Source organism: Rhinolophus ferrumequinum, chromosome 7 (genome assembly GCF_004115265.2).
Source record: "Rhinolophus ferrumequinum isolate MPI-CBG mRhiFer1 chromosome 7, mRhiFer1_v1.p, whole genome shotgun sequence".
Lineage (NCBI taxonomy): Eukaryota > Metazoa > Chordata > Mammalia > Chiroptera > Rhinolophidae > Rhinolophus > Rhinolophus ferrumequinum.
This window is the reverse complement of record NC_046290.1, coordinates 76,335,453-76,351,087: the sequence shown is the minus strand read 5'-3', so window position 1 is coordinate 76,351,087 and position 15,635 is coordinate 76,335,453. Positions and strand designations below refer to the sequence as shown.

Below are 15,635 nucleotides of genomic sequence, written 5' to 3'. Positions count from 1 at the left end.
GAAAGCAAACAATTATTATTGGGAGAAAATCAAGACTTAGATTTCTTTTTAAAAATGTGCTTCTAGGAGTATTTAAATATTTTCCCCCATAAATAAAGTATACTTTTCTTGATGGCAAAAGAAATGAAAATTAGCAACTTTTAGCATACAGAATATATAGTTAGTATATGGAACATATTATCAGGCAAATGGGAGGCATAAAAGTTACTACGGCTCATAGCTACTTTCTGGCTAATACCAGTTTGAAAACGACTATATACGTAGTAAGAAAACACATTCTGAATGCAAATTGTTTTTTGATAGTTTTCTACTACAGGGCATTCTGGAAGAAATTTGGTATTGTTTTTGGCAGTCAAAGCGTACATATTAAAGACAGGAGAAGTTAGGAGTTGAACAATTCTGTCTCAATTTAGATTTCCCAAGTAATATATTGCCATGGCTAGAATATTTGAAAAACTAATTGAGCCTGCGTCTAGCTAGAAGTGAAGCATTTATTTGTACGTGAATGGTATTTGGGGGGTAAGTAAAGTTACAGAATCCCTACAGCCATTCTTCCTCAATTTTGAAAGATTTCAGATCATCAGTTACTGCTACTTGGGAGGCTTCTGCCCACAGCCTGAAGAATGAGCAGAGCCTTTGAGTAAGTTACCGCCTGTCCTGAAGATGTGATGTATTAAATGGAAATGGATGTAAATAAAGTTCCATTATCTCACTGAACTGTTTTATTTCATTTTATTTTATGGGGCTTTAAAAAAAAAAACTAGAATTTATGCAAAATCTGAATACAGGTTAACAAACTTTAAACACTACTGTTTATGAATCCCTCACCTGGCCCATAATCTTCCCCTGGTGATTACTACCTGTTGGAGAAAAGACTCTCCCTACAGAAAACATACCAACCAAAGAAAGTTTCTATCAATAATTAGCACTAGATTTAAAGGAAATCTAAACCACTGCTTTCTACCTCTGTATTGCATTACACACAGGTCTCATATGACAAAAGTTGGTGTACTATATATGCCCTGTGTCCCCGAAAATAAGACCTAGCTGGACAATCTGCTCTAATGAGTCTTTTGGAGCAAAAATTAATATGCAGTCTTACTTTACTATTGTAGTGAAATAAGACCGGGTCTTATATAAGACCGGGTCTTATATTAATTTTTGCTCCAGAAGATTCATTAGAACTGATTGTCCAGCTAGGTCTTATTTTCGGGGAAACATGGTATTTTGATGTAGTAAATACTTCTTATATGTGACTCCAAATTATCCTGTACTTTGTTTTGAGACCAAGAATGTAAGGATTTTATTTAAAAAGCCTGCTGCTGGAGGGTGTGTTAGCTCTGTCTCCTACACCTGCTTGTACATGTCTATACACTATGTGTTTAGAATAACAGACACGATGCAGATCCTTAACCGTCAAATACTACAGTTCTGTATAGTACAGCAGGAAAGTAAATATATTTCAGAATGACCTTAATTAAAAGTTTTTCTGGCTACTTGCCACAATATTACATCTCTTTATAACACACCTCATAGAAATTAAGAGCAATAAGGAGGTACTTTGGTTAGATAGTGGTTGTCAAGGTTTAGTGTGCATCAGAATTGCTTAAGGGGAACAGGTTGTTAAAAAACACAGATTGCTGGCCCCATCCCCAACGTTTCTGATTCAGTAGGCCTGGGGCAGGGTTTCCAACAAGTTCCCAGGATGGTCCGGGAACCACACTTGGAGTTAAAACCACTGGGTCAGGTAAATGCTATCTTGATGCTTAGTAGACAGAGAGTGTCAGACCTGGCCACACATTACAGTGGCGGAGCTTTCTAAAAATACTATCGGACTCCACTACCAGAAATTCTGACAGTCTCCTGTGGTACCTAGGTGCCAGGATGCTGTAGAAATTCTTAGGTGATCCTATTATATAGCCAGGCTGATGGACCATTAAGTAGAGACTACTAACGAGGCTGGGAATCCCAAGTTCTGGAGTTTGTCTCAACTAGGTAGTTCCTCTGATGTGTTAGTTTCCTATTGCTGCTGTAACATATCCCCACAAATATATTGGCTTACAACAACACAAATTCATTAGCTTACAGTTCTAGAGGTCAGACATCCAAAAGGGGTTGAAAGGGCAGCATTCCCTCTGGCGACTGTAGAGAATCCATTTCCTTGCTTTTCATCTTCAAGATTCTGCCTGAATTCCTCAACTTCCGGGCCCTCTAGTAACTCCCACTTCTGCTTCCGTTTTATGTGATTACATTGGGCCCACCTGGATAAGCCAGGCTACAAGCATACCTCCTTTTGTTGCACTGTGCCTTATTGTGCTTCACAGGTGCTGTGGTTTGTTTTGTTTGGTTTTGTTTTTTGTACAAACTGAAGGCAAGAACCTCCACAGCAAAAAGATTATGACTCACTTTATTGTGATACTCACTTTATTAGTGGTCTGGAACCAAACCCACAGTATTTCCGAGGTTTGCCTGTACTCTCTCCAGCTCAAGATCCTTAATCACATTTGCAAAGCCTCTTTTGCCATGTAAAGAAACATATTCACAGGTTTGGGAGAGGCATTATTCCGCCTATCCCACCTAGTCACTCTGGATATAGATTTCATTGTAAAGTCACACTCAGTATCAAAGTGACTGTAAAGAGCAATCTTAATGTTGGGAAGGAACTAAAATAAGGAGGATTGGTGAAAAACTGCCCTACCCTATTCAAGTAAAAGACTGGAGGTGTATCTTCTGGACATAGTAAGAAGATCTTTGGAGTGGGGGACACAGGCCGAGCTGAGGACGGAAGTTGTATTAAAAACAGAATTGAGTGATTAAACACTACTGAGACCCAGTTCCCCACCTCACCTTCTCCCACTAAGTTCCCAGACCCTTATCCTCCCAGGAGCTTGTTAGACTTTTCTCTGGAGAAGCAGATCAGCTTAAGAGAAGACACCTCTGATCTTGGAAATTCGCCCACAAACATTTCCAGCCAGATAGCCCTTCAGTGAAACTCAATTTACAGGCCTTTACGTGCTCAGAACTTCAATCAGCTGTTTGATATTTAACTCTTAAACCATCAATCTAAGGAAAGCCACTTAACATGACAGGGATCAACATTAAAACAAAGAAAAAGAAACTTAGAAAAGAATATAAATCATACCCTCTGAGAAATAAGAAACTACATTCATGAAATAACAGAATGCTTGAAAAGGGAAACATTCAGATCACAAGAGAGTTTAGAGAAGTTGAAAATACAAGAAAAATGGAAATTTCAATAGAAGGATTAGAATATAAAGCTGAGGAATTCTAGGCAATAGAATATAAAGGCAAATAAGTGAAAATAAGAGGAAAAAGAGGTAAGAAAATTTGAGGACTAGTCCAGCAGATCCAATATTCAAATCTGGAGTCCAAGATCAGAACAGGGAGAAAAATGAATAAAATTTTCAAGGAAATTTCCCAGAACTCAAAAATACATTTCCAAATTGAAAGGGCTCTGTAAGTACCCAGCACCACGGACAAAAAAAGACCCACACCAAGCACACTATTATTTCAGAATACTTTTATTTTGATATGGTTGTGGGTTTCAACAAGAAAAAATGTGGATCATAAAAGATCATGAACTAGAATGGCTTGGACTTCCAAAGCTTCAGCTGTAACAGAAGTCAGAAGACCACGAAGTAATGCCGTTGAACTTCTGAAATAAAATGATTTCCAATTCTAATTCTCTACCCAGCCAAAAAGCGTGAGGATAGAATGATGACACTTTCAGACATGGAAGGCCTAAGAACACTTGCCTCCCTTGCATTTTCCCCAGGAAGACCTTGAAGATGGGTGCCACAAAACAAGTAACCCAAGAAAGAGGAATACACAGGATACACTGATACAGGATATCCAGAACAGCAAAGCAGTGAAGTCACACTCTGGGTGATGGTGAAGAGAACCCAGAATGAAGCCGGGCGCTAGGTCTAAGGGGTGACCACCTTATTTTGGCTTCTTTTGAATGAATAAGAATTTTAAAAAGTAGTGGACCTATGCCCTGTATAAACAGCTGTTCACTGGGACTCCTTTTAACCTTCCCTGGGATATTCAAATACTCATGGTGATTATAATAAACCATCTTTTGAGATGATAAAATGACAGAGAGAAAGAAAGAGAGAGAGAGAGATAAGAGATTAGAGCCAGGTAAAAGGCTCCAGTAGAGATTTTTACAAAGATGAAATTAAGAGCTGCAGGTGCCATCCTGGACCATCCCGGCGCATTCACACCTTCCTCAAAGAGCCTGGGGCTCCAAAGGCCTACACTGCAGCCCCAAGGCTTCTTGAGGTCCATGTGGTCCTGAGGGGGTTCGCAGGCGGCCCGCTGGCGGTGGGACAACCCCTTCCCAGGGCGCGCGCAGGGGTGGGCAGCTGACCTTCTGGATTACGTCCCCCTGAGCCTGGTGGTCCAGAGCTGGGGTGGAGGGGTGGCGCCTCGGAGGCTCCCGGGGAGGTGGTCCTGTCAAAATTCTTGATAGAGACCTTAACCAAGACAGGAACGGGAAGGGCGTGTGGAAGGTCTCACACCTCTATCATCAGGAGAACCTAGAGGAAGTAGGGTTAGGGCAGTTCCACAGCCGTGGCGGCCCCTTTTTAACTTCCTCTTCCCCTCTTATAAAGGGCTTCCTTCATTTTCCTCTGAGCAGAAACCTCCACCTGGCTGGCCACGGTGGCACCTCCCGACTGCAATCTTTCCCCCTCCCCCCTGAATAAATCCTTTTAGCTGAGGAAAAGAAAATAAACTACCTGATGTGAACAAAGTTTTTGAAAGGGCATTTGATAAAAATAGTAAGAGCAAAAAATATCTCCAAGGAAATCATGTCCACAAAACAAAAATATCCATAGCATACTTCAGTGTTTAAGCTTGAATGTGCGTTAAGAATCACCTGGGATCTTGTTAAATGCATGTGAATTCTTGGGTGGTGGGACCAGAGGTTCTGCATTTTTCACAGGTTCCCAGGGAAGGCTGACCACACTTTTGAGAAGCAAAGGTGCTAATGGCTCAGCTACAAATGGAATACGTGGTAATAATGCAAACTATGAATAGTGATCAAAATTCAGAAATATATTGGTAATTGGTAGGAGGGGAGAAGCAGGCATGCGTGTGTTGGGGGTAAAGGAAGGAAAACTAAATCCTCTACTAAGATAGAAGGCCTAAAATCGAAACTATTAAAACTGGTTGTCTCTTTATATTATGTAAATATTGGTAACAAACAATAAAGTCCTTAAGAAGTGGGCAAAGGATGTGAACATAAGTCATTGAAGTCAATACAAATGGTATTTCAACATATGAATAAATGCTCAATCTTGCTCATTATGAAGGATCCCATTTTTCACTTGATTGGCAAATAAGTCGGTGACGCACTGCTTGCAACGGTATGAAGAAACAGCAGTACGATGTTACAGCTAGTTCCGAAACCTTCCTGACAATCCTTCCTGCCTCAGAACTAAAACAATTTTAGATTCCAGTCACCTTTCTGTGACAAATCTTTTAAGCTGGCTGTTCCAATATCCATTCTCAACTTTCTTCGTGGCTGCCCCTACCATCAGGACTGGAAAAGCTACATATTCACTGTCTCAGCCTCCCTGCAGCTGAAAATGGACATGTGCCGCAGTTCTTGGCAATGAGACACAAGTGAAAGTTGGCTGGGAAGGGCTTCTAAGGAATCTATGGCTTTCCTTTTAAAGGAGGGGGGACAAATGTGGCTGGCACAGTTATGTTTTCTTTCTGCCTTGAACTCTGATGTGATGTCTGGTGCTGTAGCAGCCCTTTTACAAGCTTGAGACAACAATCCTAAGGATGTTAGAAACATGACATGGATAGTAGAGTGGGAAGATATGAGTGCATCACTGAGCAGGTGAGCCAACACCAATGTTTGGATTTCATATTACTTGAAAAAAATTAACTCCTTCTTAAGTCCCTCATTGTTTCCTGTTGTACAGCCAAACACATTCCTTAGTGATACACTTTCCTAAAGAGGGCTGCTCTGAATCATGTTTTGCACATACTGCCCCAATATCTGTAAGTCAAATATATAAACTGTCATATACTGTGTTCACTATAAAACATATTAACAACATAAATTGTTAGGAAAAAAACATAAGTAGAAATCCCAGTACTTCTTCTGCACACCAATGGATCATTTTCATACAGCCTGGGTGTATAACACCATTTAAAGCTCTGAAACTCTGGGTTTGTTTATTTAGTAATCAATTAGAATCGTTTGATCTCAAGTAATAAAAACATAAAAGAAAACAGGATTTACTGGAAGGATATGAAGTTGCTCAGAGTTCACAGAAGAGCTAAACCAGGCCTCAGAAGAACAGGAATCAGGATAGCTGAAATTTGTAGACCATTAGATATCTTAGCTCCCATCACCATCTTCATCGTTTCTACTCCAGATTTAAATTCCTGAGAAATAATCCACTGGCCTGGCCTGGGTCACATCCTGTGGTTAGGATGCAGTCCTGTAAATATAGCCAGGCGAAGCTTAACAAGAAGGTATGTTCTGAAAAATGCATCATTAGGCAATACGTCATTGTGCGAACATCAGAGTGGACTTACATAAAATGAGATGGTGTAGACTACTGTAATGACGATTGGGGAAAAGAAAGGGGAGCACACGCTAGAGGGGGGCTAACTGATTTATTCAGCAATATCTAATCAATTTATTTAGTGATATGTAATAGCAAAGGACAAAGGCACTTAAAAGAATGTGCTAATGACAGAAAGTAAAGGTGGTTAAGACTGAACTATATACATTGATAACAATGTCACGTCAAAGGAGTACACATACATATAAGCTCAAGAGATCTCAACGTATGTTTACTACTGATCAAAAGTTACTTGGCTAAATACACAAATAACATCAAGGAGCATCCAAAAGCAGTGATAAACTCTATAGGATAGCAACTGTTACTGTAGATGCCAAAAGCTCACCAAACCATAGGAAAAACAACAGTGGAAAGGTCAGGAAACCTTGCCAGGTCTGCAGCTGGGGAAAACTCAGGCATCTCCCACTGCTGCTTGCTAGTTCCCCAGAATGCTGCTGCTGTTGTCGTCGTTGCTGTAGTTGTTGTTGCTGGAAGTTAGGGCGTCTTCCAATGCTGCAAGCTGCACACAAGCTCCCAAAGATACTAGAATGACAACAACTTGCCAACAAAAGAAGTCTTTGTTTGTCCGTTGAGGCAAGTTCCAATCTCTCACTCTGAAACAATCCAATCCTGAAAAGCAGTCCTGAAACAGCAAATCTTCTGAATAGCAATCTCTTGAAACAGCAATCAATCCATATGCCACGTGAGGTCTGTCTTATATATCTCATCAGATGTACCGCAGAGCCAAGTTTTGCGTTCCTGCCTCCCCTCTCAAGGAATAGCCAGTTCTGGGAGGGTCCAGCAGTTAATGATAAGAACGTTGCCTGTCTGGCTGATGAAAACAATACCTACAGTTCTCGCCTGGGACCATCGGCCTAAGGCCTTCCAAACCTTGGCAACCTGCCTGTCACGCCATCCTGACATAACTTAGGTACTTCACTTCATCTGCTGATGCAGGCGAAACAGACAGAAAGCAACATCATCTCATATCTCCCCTGCTGGGAATGACACAGAAGGGGGAATTCTCTCAACCCCAACCCAAGAATTCTCTTAACCCTAAGCTAACCATCACCTCACATGCACTAACAGACAAAGCTAATAGACAAAAGTTAACACCGCCAATGAAGGCAGATTTTCTTAACATCTTCCCCACACCTACTATACACACGGTATAGTCTATTGCTGCTAAGCTATGATCCTTTATGGCATGTTACTGTGCTGAATACTGTAGGCAATTTTAACACAATATATTTGTCTATCTAACCATTATCTAAACACAGAAAAGGCACAGTAAAAACGCTGTATAAGAAACTAAAAAATGGTACGCCTGCACAGGGCACTTACCATGAATGGAGCTTGCGGGACTGGAAGCTGCTCTGGGTGAGTGGTGAGTGAATGTGAAAGCCTTTACATGACAGGAGACTTTAACCAACACTACACTTACACTAAAGTTTTGCTTCCTTGTTGTATCGTTTTTTTAAGAAGCAAAATCAAAGCACGTAAGTTTCTGCCCTCCCCTCACCCCCCATACTACACTACACTTTTAAAACACAAGAATAAATCAAGTACAAGAGAAAATGAGGTAATGAAGAGACGCAGTGAGCACAGATGTATGAGGCTGCTGCTGGTATAACACGGCATACTGTTTGACAGCAAACTTTTTTTTATATGTAGAAATACACTCTACAATACTTTAAAAGGCATAATCAATACATAAACCAGTAACAGTCATTTATTATCACTATCAAGAATTGCATATGGTACATAATTGCACGTACACATCTGGCAGCGCAGGCTTATTATACCAGCATCACCACACACACGCGTGATGCATTGTGCTCCCAATTTTCCACAGCTAGGACGTCACTAGGCGATACGAATGTTTTAGCTCCATTATAATCTTATGGGACCACTGCTGTGTATGTGGCCCATCACTGACCTAAACATTGGGGCACAGGACAATACCCCTTCCAGAAGCATATGGAGTCAGAGATGGCAGTTCCCCAAAAGATACACACAGTAGACAAAAACACATGGCTGGATAGGGATTTGCTTAAATTTTCCAAGAACCACCACTTTCAGAAACAGTGCTTTGGGATAAGGTCAGAATCACCAACCCAATTAAGTTTCTTGAAAAAAATGTATCTGAAGGTGCTAAAACGTAGGTAATTTTAGAACTCCAGTTAAAATAATGTTCTTAAGCCTACACAAAATAAGCAAATCTAAAGCTTAAACTCCAGGACTTTTCACATGTCAAAAAACTAGTCATTGAACAGTTCAATTAACAGTAACTGATTAAAAGAATATGATCTATAGCTGAGCTGTTCATAGACCTCCAAGAGGACTTACCCACTTCTTTCTAGTTTTAGGCTCACACTAAACTTCAACTACTCATTTTATTCTAATTATCTCCTCTACTGGCACTGATCAGTTCACAAGTAAAAGCTGCAAAAGTCAGTTTCAAATTTTATTTCATTAACTTAAAAGGTAAATAAAATGTGTTTCAAATCTTATTAAACTCATTTATCTGAACATGTTTACATAGAGGAGAGATACAGGATTTCAAGTAACTTATGGTAGCGTCCATTGTCTGTTCACAAATGTTTTTCTTCCACAGAAACTGCATTGAACAGCAAAAAAAAAAAAAAAAAATTTATACTGCATAAAGGCTAGATGCAAACTTCTGATACAAATTTCACTGTCAACTCTGATGCTGAAGCTGGGAGGCACAACTGTTCACAGTTCAGTTAAATGATACAAACAAACAGCTTGTTTCTCTCAGATACAAATTAGAAACCTCCATTTATGTCTCTACAGTAGTATCACATACTTGATTCTCATACCAGGTCACTTCTTCTTCTTTCCTTTCCCTTTTTTACTTCCCTCTCCTTGCTGAAGACTTTGGTCACCACCTCCTGTTTTTTGTGTCCTTGTTTTCAATTTAGGTATCATTTCTGCTGCATACAGCATCACCGACTTACCTAGGAACCAGAAATTAGGCTTAGTGTATAATCTGAGAGATAAGACATAAGAAGGTCATTTACTTGAATACCATAAAGTTCAAGAAATTATCACATCAGGAAAATGAGAAAGATTTAAAAAGAAAAAAAGAACTATGAAGACAATGACTCATTCAAGTAGGGGGCCTTTGGTGGAGAAAAGTACTGAGAACAATGCTGAAATATTTAAATAAACACAAACAAAATTTAAAACACAGAGTGTGAAACAAAAATTTTGGTCTTGGTCCTAGTAATTGACTTGAGGATCAAAGGAGAATGTATCTAAATATAAGAAGCTGGAAACAGCATCCCACTGTAACTTAAGCTATGGAAACAGAGGGCCGCTCAGTCTTATAACAAAAATCCAAAGTCATTAAACTACAAAAAATATTACTCATATGCTCAGATGACATATGAATACATGAACCCCTGCTCTCTCCACCAACCACTTCCTCCAGCTCCAGTAGCTGCCTTCCTTACCCCAATTCATCAAGCCTCTCAGCTTTTCTTTTTACTTTGTAACTATTTGGTTACTGGAAACAGGATGTAATATCTTTCCAAATGTTATTTTAAAATGAAGCCTGTTGTTGTTTTGTCTTTCCATTTTTAAGAGAGAGTCTAGAAAGATGTCAAAGAGGAGGAAAAAACATACTGGAATATACACATCTGTCACTCCTGAGTCAGAATCTTAACTTTCTAGAAATATCTAACAAGTTTTCTTGTCAAATATCTGACAAATTTTTTAGTATAGAAAACAGCCTATTTTAATTCAACTAAAAACAAGGTGTCAGTTTCCTGTTACTGTGTCAAAAAAAAATATCTCCATTTAAAAAAATTAATATATTTTTAAAACTAAAAAATTCTGAAAAGAATAACATGTAAATAAATACTCATCTTTGCAATACCCAGATTTACTATATTAGAGTACTGCTGTCCAGTTTTGTTTGGTTATTGTTGTTTTTTAATAAATAAAACACTAGGGATAATGCTACAGCCTTCTCTGACCATACTCCGTCTCCACTCTCTGCTTGCCATTGTTAACTACTATCTTAAGACTGTTTTCTTATTTTGTATTTAAACTTACTTAAGTGGTATCACACTATGCATATTTCTTGCTTTTTTCACTAAATATGGCTTTTTAGATTTATTGGTGATAGAAATTATAAGAAGATTTCAGGATCTCTAGGATCTGAAACTTACAAGAGCAAAGAGAAGAGTGGGATAGTGATTACCAGGGGATTGGTGGATTTCAGCAAATCCATGAAAGAAAGAAAATGGAACAACGTGTATGGCCTATCACATGGCAATCACACTCCTGGGATACATTCTCACTTAGGTCTGTAGGGGAGGTGTGCATGGATGGTCTTTGCACGTGTACATAGTGGTCATTATGGAAGTGGGGAGCTGGGAGAAATTTAGGGAGATGGATAATTAAAGAGGAGTGAATGTATTCCGTGACATATTGGGCAGGAAAGTAGAAAAGTGAAAAACAAAACAAGAGAGAACTTAGTGAGAAAAGTAGAAACAGAATGAGAAAGCAATTAACATCTGACAATTTACTAATTTTATATGCTTAACCTGGGAACAATGATAAACTTCCAGAGGTTGATAAAATGTTCACAAAACAAATTTCTTGGAGAAACCATTAGTAGGTTTTATCATATTCTCAGAGATCCTTAACTTAGAAGTTGGAACCACTGTTTACCTCTCCATCAGCAGCAGTCCTTTCTCAAATTAATCTGTAGAACACAAATTATGATTTTTAACTTTCAAAGGATCAGAACCTTTTCTGCAATGTAGAGGAATAACCTATCCCCAAACTTCATTCATTCATTTAAAAAGGCTTACGTGATGGGAACTGTACAAGACAGAGGCTGCCATCTTCCTGTTTGAGCTGGACCCGAACTCTGCCCCTGTACTGAACATCACGATTCCATTCTCTGGAGTACATTTTATTTTTCTATCGTAAAAAAAAATTTAAAAAGTGAATAACAGCCTTTATTTAAGAAAGTTATTACATCAATGAGATGAGTATGGAAAATAGTAAAGGAAGAACCACATCATACCTCAAGAAATACATTAAGTCCAACTGCTGAGCACACATCTTGAATCTCTGTAGCTGTAGGATTTTCAACAGCCTGAACAGTTAAAAACAAAAACACTAAACAGCTTATGCAGCATTATTTACAATGACCAAAATATGCAAGCAACCTAAGTGCTCATCAACAGATAATTAGATAAAGAAGATGTGGCACAGATATACAATGGAGTAGTATTTCACCATTAAAAAAGAATGAAATCTTTTTTTGCCCCATTTGGGACAACATACATGGACCTACAGTGTATTATGCTAAGTGAAATAAGTCAGACAGAAAAAGACAAATACCCTATGATTCCACTTGTATGTGGAATCTAAAGAACAAAATAAATGAACAAACAAAACAGAAAGACTCATAGATACAGAGAACAAACTTATGGTTGCCAGATGGGAGAAGGGTTGGGGGGGCACGGTGAAAAAGGTCAAGAGAGTAAGAAGTACAATTGGCAGTTGCAAAACAGTCACGGGGATGTAAAGTACAGCATAGGGAATACAGTAAACAATACTGTAATAACTATGTATGGTGCCAGGTGGATGCTAGACTCATTGGGGAATCACTTTGTAAATTACATAAATTTCTAACCACAATGCTGTACACCTGAAACTAATATAAAATAATATTGAATGGCAATTACAATTAAATAAAAAAATACTAAATAACTTAGTTTTAAGTGGATACTGCAATATTGTTGTGTAAATCATTTCAAATATTATTATCAAAACACGTACCACACCCTAGGTTTCCTTTTCTACTAGATACAGTTGTTTTCATTGTAATTAAAAGAAAAAAAAACCCCAGGAATAACACTGATTCATACTTGTGTGTCCTTGTCCATTCAAACAGAACATAAACTTCACAAGGGCAAGGACTACTTTGTTCACCATTATATTCCCCAGCACCTGGCATGAACACAGTAGGTGCTCAATGAATATTGGTTAAACAACTATTACAGATACAATCACTTTAGAAAATTGTTTGGCAGTATCTACTAAAGCTAAACATATGCACTATTATGGCCCAGCAATTCCACTTCTAGATATGTGTTCAAGAAAAGTGCAAAATATGTTCACTAAAAGACAAACTAAAGAATGTTCACAGCAGCACTATTTATAATAGCGCCAAACCAGAAACAACCCAATTAGCCATTGTAGAATGGACTGTGGTATATTCATACAATGCAATACTAAAGAGCAGTGGTTTTCAGCAAGGCTATTTTGGCCCCCAACTGACATTTGACAATGCTCTGGAGACATTCTTGATTGTCACTAGTAGGTGGGGTGGGGCACTGGCATCTAATGGGTAGAGGCCAAGGATGTTGTTAAACAACCTAAAATGCACAGGACAGCCTCACAGCAAAGAATTATTTGGCTCAAAATGTCAACAGTGCTGCTCTTGAGAAACCTTGCCATAGAGCAACAAGAATTAAACTATATTCAAAAGTGTGGCTAAATCTCATAAGCTTAAAGTTTGGTGAAAAAAGACAGACACAAAAGTACATAGTGTATAATGTCATTTAAATAAAATTCAAAAACAAGCAAAAGTAATCTAAGGTGTTGGAAGTCAGGACAGTGAGTACTGTGTTTCCCCGAAACTAAGACCTAGCCGGACAATCGGCTCTAATGCGTCTTTTGGAGCAAAAATTTATATAAGACCCGGTCTTAATATAATACATTATATTAGAGCCGATTGTCCGGCTAGGTCTTAGTTTCGGGGAAACACAGTACACTTGGAGAGGACAGTGACCAGGAGGGGACATAAAGGAATCTTCCTGGGTGCTAGTTACTCAAGTGTACTCACTTTGTGAAAATTAACCAAGAAAGACGTAAGATTTATGTATGTTTCTATATGTATACTATATATCGATAAAGTTAAAAAGGGGCGGACGGGTGGCTCAGTTGGTTAGAGCGTGAGCTTTGGGCAACAGGGTCGCTGGTTCGATTCCCGTATGGGCCATTGAGCTGCATCCTCCACAACTAGAATGAAGACAAAGAGCTGCTGCTGAGCTTCCACTGAACTCCCAGGCGACTGGATGGCTCAGTTGGTTGGAGCTTGGGCTCTCAACTACAAGTTGCCAGTTCGACTCCTGCAAGGGATAGTGGGCTGCGCCCCCTGCCAACTAAGACTGAACAGCAACTGGACTTGGAGCTGAGCTGCGCCCTCCACAACTAAGATTTGAAAGGGCAACAACTTGACTTGGAGCTGATGGGTCCTGGAAATACACACTGTTCCCCAATAAAGTCTTGTTCCCCTTCCCCAATAAAATCTTTAAAAGAAACAAAAAAGTTAAAAACAATTTAACCAATCTCCAAATTATACGAGAACTTGCTACCACAGGCCTCTATTAGAGTGGCTTGATGTCAGGCATTATTCTGAACTAGTGCGTTGGCATCTTTCTCTTTTAGCCTGAGGCAGCAAAATAGACTTTTCTTTACACGTTTCAGCAGCAAAGTAGGAGATATGTGATTCTTGAAAAAATACATATGACATCAGTTTTGAAAATAAAAGGCCTCTACAAAGACCTTTTACTTAGCATTAGGCACTTTCCTAATGCCAAATAACTTTAACCATCTCAAAAAAGAAAAAAAATAATTGACATAAAGCTAAAACTCAACACCTCTGAATTTTCTGCAAGTTGTCTTTGAAAACTCAACTACATTCTGGACATTCTATTGTACAGTGGTGTAATTCTGGTTTACTTAATTAAGGGGATGACTGTCACAACCTTGGTTTAAACAAAAACCTGCAAACTCTACAACCCTTCCCATTCCCTTCTTTCAAACACAAGCTCATGAAGAATCACTTTAAAAATTCCTTCAGCTATGAATCAGTCAGTGCCCTTCTGTTTCACCATTATTCAGAAAAGCACTCCAATTCTTGGCTACTGTTCTCCATAGTCCCCACTCCCCCAAATGCAGTAAAGCTTTTGTGGCCTTAATAATAAAACCTCTCCCAATCCCTCATGAGAGAACCAAGGTGCCAACCTGCTTACCTTACTTATGGGGATTCGTCTGCCCTCCGCGATAGTCTTCTTGTTATTTAAATAAGCAGGATATATACAAATAAACCTGTTCCAGAAAAAGCACAGCTGGTGTCATTGGAGCTGTATTTCCAAAACTCCACTCATTCATTCATTCATTCATTCATCGTTATCACGATTGCGGGTACACCTATACTACTATTTGAGTAGTATCTTTCCTTTAAATTATCTCCCTTTTATTTAACTTATTTAAAAAGGAAACTTTAACTCACTATCCCAGATGGAAAAAAAACACTTGCTAGAGAAGTTCTTTTTTAAAAAGAAACGATGTCGTTAACTGTTCAGTTAGATACAGCTGTCTATCAAAAGTTCCTGAGGGTGGGTCCCGCTCTCTTAAATAGAGTCCGGCGTCAAAAGTACTAAAGACTTTAAAAAGTCCAACGAGCCTTCCTGAACGACACAATTCAGATAACAGAGCTCTCACTTTGTGACTCTGTTACTTAACGCCTTGTCCACGTAGCACCCGAAGTCCTCTTTCTCACATACAGGTCAACACCGAGCTACCTAAAGTCAGAATCCCAGGGACCCTGACAAGTGCCAGGCGCTGCTGGCCTTCCGGACAAACGACCGCTCGGAGAGAGGCGCGGGGCCCGCGGCCCGGCCGAGCTTCACCCGCGAGCCTTTCCGGGGTGGGGAAAGCGGCGCAACACCGCGGGCTCGCCGCAAGCCCCTTCCTTTCTCAGGACCCACCTGTCCTGGTCGGCCGGGGATCGCGCCGCGGCGCAAGCCATCTTCACCCGCCCACTCGGTACGAGACCTGTAGCAGCCGAGAAATACACCGGCCGGAACTCGGGGTTGAGATTTCCCAGCTATCCCAGCTTCCGGCGGAAGTCCTGCCTACCGGAACGCCTACGCGGCCATGGTTCTGCACTGGCCGTTTGTTCCCGCA

General features: G+C 39.7%; 1 protein-coding gene across 1 annotated transcript; it reads right to left on the bottom strand.

The window, feature by feature from the left end:
* Positions 1-9,065: 9,065 nt before the first annotated feature.
* Positions 9,066-15,582, bottom strand: SRP19 (signal recognition particle 19). Its single transcript, XM_033110284.1, has 5 exons — positions 15,437-15,582; positions 14,699-14,774; positions 11,677-11,748; positions 11,459-11,570; positions 9,066-9,592 (listed from the first exon to the last, which is right to left on the bottom strand). The coding sequence occupies exons 1-5, from the start codon at positions 15,475-15,477 to the stop codon at positions 9,459-9,461; spliced, it is 435 nt and encodes a 144-aa protein (XP_032966175.1). The 5' UTR covers positions 15,478-15,582; the 3' UTR covers positions 9,066-9,458.
* Positions 15,583-15,635: the final 53 nt, after the last annotated feature.